Source organism: Coccinella septempunctata, chromosome 2, assembly GCF_907165205.1.
Source record: "Coccinella septempunctata chromosome 2, icCocSept1.1, whole genome shotgun sequence".
Classification (NCBI taxonomy): domain Eukaryota; kingdom Metazoa; phylum Arthropoda; class Insecta; order Coleoptera; family Coccinellidae; genus Coccinella; species Coccinella septempunctata.
Window position 1 is genome coordinate 25,297,254 of NC_058190.1, and position 6,452 is coordinate 25,303,705.

Here is a 6,452-nt window from a genome sequence, read left to right on the forward strand (position 1 = left end):
TAGGCTATGAATGAAAATATCAAACTCAAACAAGTGAAACTCGAAACTTACTTGAAAACTAGGTGATTTGGCCGCTAGGCGGCGCGGCGTTTGGATTTCAGCAAATTAACTAGTGACGGAAATATTTAATTTTCCACTCCGTTACTATGGCAGCAAGGTATTTTCATCATCATTTTCGAAATATAGATTAGAGAGATTATTCGAAATAATCTTCTCGAAGGAGCACAGTTAACAACCCTGGTGACTGGAAAGCACTTTAGATATCTGGCTCTATGATGGTGATTCAAAATTCCCGCCTAACCTCACTAATGTTTTCTATGATGCAGGTTCTGTTGTGATTTGTGATGCGTTGATTGTTGTTGATTTAAAAATGCCAGAAATTAAGTTAACTCCATTAGGGGCCGGCCAAGATGTTGGCAGAAGCTGTATACTATTATCTATGGGGGGTAAAAATATCATGTTAGATTGTGGTATGCATATGGGATACAATGATGAAAGAAGATTCCCAGATTTCACCTATATCTCACCAGAAGGACCCCTTACTCCCTATATAGATTGTGTTATAGTATCCCACTTCCATTTAGATCACTGTGGAGCTTTACCGTATATGTCAGAAATGGTAGGATATAATGGTCCAATTTACATGACACATCCAACGAAAGCTATTGCCCCTATATTATTAGAAGATATGAGAAAAGTTTCGGTTGAGCGTAAGGGCGAGCAGAATTTCTTTACCTCACAAATGATAAAAGATTGTATGAAGAAAGTTGTGGCTGTAACTTTACATCAGTCTGTGATGGTGGATAATGATATAGAGATTAAAGCATATTATGCAGGACATGTATTAGGTGCTGCTATGTTTTGGATAAGGGTAGGATCTCAGTCTATAGTTTATACTGGAGATTATAATATGACACCTGATAGACACTTGGGAGCTGCTTGGATCGATAAATGTAAACCAGATGTTTTAATTTCTGAATCGACTTATGCAACAACCATTAGGGATTCTAAGAGATGTAGAGAGAGAGATTTTTTAAAGAAGGTTCATGAGTGTATTGACAAAGGAGGAAAGGTATTGATTCCAGTATTTGCTTTAGGAAGAGCACAGGAGCTTTGCATACTTTTAGAGACTTATTGGGAAAGAATGAATCTCAAAGCACCCGTTTATTTTGCCTTAGGTTTAACAGAAAAAGCTAATAATTATTATAAAATGTTCATTACCTGGACAAATCAAAAAATTAGAAAAACTTTTGTTCAAAGAAATATGTTCGATTTTAAACATATCAAGCCATTCGACAGACAATTCATGGATAATCCTGGACCTATGGTAGTATTTGCCACACCAGGTATGTTGCACGCAGGTTTGAGTTTACAGATTTTCAAAAAATGGGCACCAAATGAAAATAATATGGTCATAATGCCAGGTTTCTGTGTGCAAGGAACAGTGGGTCATAAAATATTAAATGGTGCAAAAAAGATTGAATTTGAGAATCGGCAAATTGTCGAAGTGAAAATGTCGGTGGAATATATGAGTTTCTCAGCACATGCAGATGCAAAGGGTATCATGCAGTTGATTCAGTACTGTGAACCTAAAAATGTTATGTTGGTACATGGAGAAGCTGAAAAAATTGCCTTTTTGAAAGATAAAATTGAACAAGAATTCAGTATTAAATGTTTCAATCCTGCCAATGGAGAAACTGCTGTTATTCAGACTCCTATTAAAATGCCTGTTAATGTTAGTTTACAATTATTAAAAGAAGAAGCTAAAAATTTTAGTGCATTACCACCCGATCCAAAAAGAAGACGTATATTACATGGAGTATTGATGATGAAAGACAGTAATGTGAGTTTCATGGATGTGGAAGAAGCATGTAAAGAAGCGGGTATCAATAGACATATAATAAGGTAATTGATATTTCCTCATCAATTGAGTTAATTTTTTTGAAAATTATTACACTTTTCAAGTGATCTGGAAACTACAAGAACCAGCCTGGAGACTGCCTTCAGTGCTCTTGCTTCCCAGCAGAGATTATAGAGCTAGCAAACTTTGTAATCTTTGCTATGAGCTTGTCAATTCAAAAATCACTGAGGACATTCATTATGCACTACTCATATTTGAATATGCAGATTGATTTGAATCCAATATGTTCTAAAATCTTGGCTTATTTTGGAGACTTGTGTGTAGAGCAATAAGGCCTTTTAGGTAGAAGTCCTTAGGTGTCAAGTTCCTTACTTCACTGGCCTAGATTTCAGCCAGGAGTGAGTAGAGCCTTCTGGTAGATCCGAAAATGCTTCTATTGGTTGTTTATTGCAAAATTCAAACCAACTGAATTCATTGAATAGAAGCATTTTCAGATCTTGGACATCCTCTCTATGAACAGGAGGACCCAGGCATAAAATGTTGGTCATCCGAGCCGGATTTTCAATTTTGCTCAAACAAAAATTGGTTCATAAATATAATATACTAAGTGTTTACAACACTTTGGGAAAAAATTTTCTTATCATGACTGTTTTGTTGAATTGATTAGACAATTGTTGGTTAAAAGGTATGTTTTTTCAGATTTACCTCAACAGTTTATATTAATGACTCAGGACCAGCCATTTCAACTGCTCACAAACTGTATGACATTTTGAAAGAAAAACTTTCTCAATGGACAGTAACTTTTATTGATGGTGAAATATCTGTAGAGTCTGTGATGATAACTGTTGAAGGAGAAGAGGGTGATCATAAAGGTGTTAGAGTAACATGGACGAATCAAGATGAAGATATAGGAAGCTATGTAATAAATCTAATGAATACAATGGGAGAGTAACAACTGAAATTTAAAATAAATTATTTAATTATTTATCTCATTTCATGTGTTGAAATTGCTTGATACAAATTTTCCAGTAAATCCAAGAATTGTGAGTGATAAAACACTATACCTCGTTTCTTAATAGGCCTTTCACATAGTGTTTTGTGGAGATCAGAAGAGACATGATCTGCAGGATATTAACAGATTCAATTTACGATGTTATTACTAGTGTTTCTAAGGGTGATATGCACTTTTTTATTATGGTGTCTCTTCTTCAGCTTGTTTTTATTGAATGAGATAGATAGAATGCTGAAGTAGTTATTCAAATGAAGAATGAATAATGGCAGTAAAGAAGGGGCTCCATCAGAACTTCTTCATCACTAATCTTGAATTGAACTAAATGATTCTATAGCAATTCCATATTCGGACTGAGCTTAGTGCCAGCCTGGTCGGGTTTGCAAATGAGTTAGCTTCAGTTTCTATGTAATGCTCGTCCTGTCACACTGTTGTGTGCCAGTTTTGTTCCCACTGTTTAAAATAGATTAATGTTTGCTTATAACGCCACCGTTACTATATACAAAGTGACATAGAACATAACACAAAGTATTAATGAATTCATTTCAAAAATTTCTTAGGTTTAGGTAAGTAATCAATTGAAAGTTCATTCATTCATTGCTGTATCCCGTTACCGGGAATAAATCTACGAAAAGACTAAAAAAAAACTATCGTTGCGAACAGACTTATTATTTCTTAGGGTTAATTGCGACTGTGTAGCCTCCTGTGATTGAAGAGACACAACCGTGACCTACAGATCCTTTCATACTGCGGACATAGATAGTCACCAACCAGATCTGGCCGCCGCTGTATTCTTCTCGAGTCTCTATTATGACTGTGCTCCACTGTGACCTGTCTAACTCTAGTTGTTCTCATAGTTATGATTGGCATTAAATGATTTTAGGGATTGATGTAGTATATCCTTAAACCGCTTATACTGGCCCCCTGGTTTCCGAGCACCCTCTGTTTATTCGCCATACAGTTATTTTGGGGATTCTTGTGTCTTGCATCCTCAGAATGTGGCCGCTCCATCTGAGTCGGGCCCTCGTTACTTGAGTCTCAATTGTTGTACAACTAGCGCGTTGCAAGACTTCTTCATTCGAAACTTTGTGGAACCATCTGATGTGCATTATTTGTCTTAGATGACGTTGCATTTGTTCAAGCTGTTTAATGTGTCGCCTGTAGGACGTCCAGCTTTCGCATCCGTAAAGAAGCGTTGGGAGGACGACTGCTTTGTAAACAGCTGTCTTGGTCTTCAGATTGAGGTCGTGATTTTGAAACACTCTGACCTTTAGCTTCCAGAATGCCCGTGATGCCGAATTGATACGGTTGTGTATTTATGAAGCTTCCTAAGTAATTGAACTGCTCGACCTGTTCTAGAGTTTCATCCTCCAGGCTGATATCTGTTTGAAGGCTTTCTGGCGAACTTACCAGGATTTTGATTTTTGGCAATATTGAGTCTGAGGCCTAAAGCTTCTTATATCTCCGATTTACCGAGTCGAAGGCCTTACTTAAATCGATGTAGGCTGTATAGATCCTTGATTGTTGTTCACGAGCCTTTTCTTGCAGATGTCGCAGTGTAAAAATTAGGTCCAACGTACCTCGATTTGGTCGAAAGCCGCACTGGGATTCAGGTAATAGCTTTTATAAGAGTGGAATCAGACGATTAGCCATAATCTTCAAGAGAATTTTACCGGCCACACTAAGCAACGATATGCCCCTGTAATTGTTGCAATTTGACGTATCGCTTTTGTTCTTATAGAGATTGATAACTAAAGCGTCTCTGAAGATTTGTGGCACATCTCCTTGTTTCCAGATCTTGCGAAATAGTGTTAGGAGACTATTGATAATGTCTTCATCGAGGGCTTTGAATATCTCCGCTGGAACGCCGTCTAAACCAGGTGACTTATCATTTTTCATATTTTTTTTATCGCATTTATGATTTCCGACATTGAGATTTCTTCATCAAGCGATGTCATCGGACTATATGCGGGGAGCAGGTCTAAAATGGATAAATCCGAGTCGTTATTTTGATTAAAGACCTGTGAGTAATGCTCCTTCCATCTTTCGAGAATTTTTCTATCATCAGTTAGTTAGGATAGCTCCAATTGAAAGTAGAGTAAAATTCAACATTAGGGAAGCATAACAGAGAAGGAATTAATAATATGATGAATATCCTAGATGTTTTATGCAAACGTTGGCGCCTACTCCTAATAAGATGATCGATTTCCTTTTGAGGTATCTCGTAGCAAGAGGAAGATGGGGTAAACGAATTATTCTTCTGTGGAACTTCGTATCTTCAATTTCTGAATCTGTTGAATGAATTCAGTAGGGTTATTCGTCTTTCGAAGGTTTCAATAGTGAAAAAGTGGTATTAATTACGATTCCAATGTTTATTTTACAAGCGATAATATACACATATAATTTAATTTAAGTAACTTCATAAGAGAGTATTCCTGCCAATTAATATAAAAAACAAGTCTTATTCAATTTGAATAATATACAGTTGAGTTGAAGAATATGCCTTTCTTGCACACAAGTGCTCTGAGCTTATCCATTAAGGCACAATGTATTGCTATAAATTCTTTTGATTTATTTATATAGAGTGTTTTCGAAAGTAGGGCTTTATTTTCAACAGGTGGTAGAATCATTTAACCAATAATTGAGGGGTTCAGAGCTGAAGTGAACCAAGTCCATTCAGCCTAGTTTCAAAATGAATGGCTTAGAAGTTGTTCATCACCCATTAATTCAAAAGTGACTTCTTTAGATTTCAAAAGGTTAGAATGTGAGCATATGCTTACATAAGAATAATAATAAATACAGAAGATACTTTTGAATTAATTGGTGATAAACAACTTCTAAGCCATTCATCTCGAAACTAGGCTGAATGGACTTGGTTCACTTCAGCTCTGAGCCCCTCAATTGCTAGTATGAATCTTTTGAAATGACAAAGTTAAAAAAGATATATTACAGATGGGAGGAAATTATATATGGTTTTGTTTCAAATGCAAGTAAATGAATTGACTTCGATCTTTCGAAATAAAAATGATTGACTAATTTGCATATTCTTTCTATTGCGCGACTTTTCGTGAAATGCATTCTGATTTGTTCCACCCCCAGGCAGAAAAATACTAATCTTTGCAAATTAATGTGGCTTTATCGATGTATAGAATTGATGTCGTTAGATTTGGATTTTTAGCCACAGACAAAAATCTCTACTTGGAGAATAATCTTCCAATTGCAATGCTTGTACTCTTTGATAATGGTACTTGACCCAGTGTCTCCCACTTCACTATTTTAGTGTGGCTAACATTAGTCTCGTATTCGATATTCTACTGAATTCCTTTCAAATTCATCTTGGGTATTTTAACGATTTTTGGTGCAATTATTCATTCTGATGAGTTACACCTGTCAAAAAAAAGCCTCACCTTTGAAAACACACTTTATTCAGAACTTCATTTCATATGAATCTGAGATTGGGCGTTATAAATGATAAGATTTTTCTCATGATTTGATTGATTTAGTTTCAAAACCACTGATTCGAATAAATTCTCATTTCAAAAAACAAAAGAAAAGACAATTCTAGTAAAAACGATAGATCAT

At 35.8% G+C, this 6,452-nt stretch overlaps 1 protein-coding gene across 1 annotated transcript; it reads left to right on the plus strand.

The window, feature by feature from the left end:
• The first annotated feature begins 241 nt into the window (after window positions 1-241).
• On the plus strand, window positions 242-2,846 carry LOC123308010 (integrator complex subunit 11). The gene is made up of 2 exons (XM_044890529.1): window positions 242-1,905; window positions 2,561-2,846. The coding sequence occupies exons 1-2, from the start codon at window positions 371-373 to the stop codon at window positions 2,811-2,813; spliced, it is 1,788 nt and encodes a 595-aa protein (XP_044746464.1). The 5' UTR covers window positions 242-370; the 3' UTR covers window positions 2,814-2,846.
• The last annotated feature ends 3,606 nt before the right edge of the window (window positions 2,847-6,452 follow it).

What these genes read in the sequence shown, in the direction of transcription:
- LOC123308010 (XM_044890529.1), top strand. Translation starts at nt 371, where the DNA reads ATGCCAGAAATTAAGTTAACTCCATTAGGGGCCGGCCAAGATGTTGGC. An exon ending in ATCAATAGACATATAATAAG is followed by an intron (nt 1,906 to 2,560) that starts GTAATTGATATT and finishes ATGTTTTTTCAG; the next exon opens with ATTTACCTCAACAGTTTATA.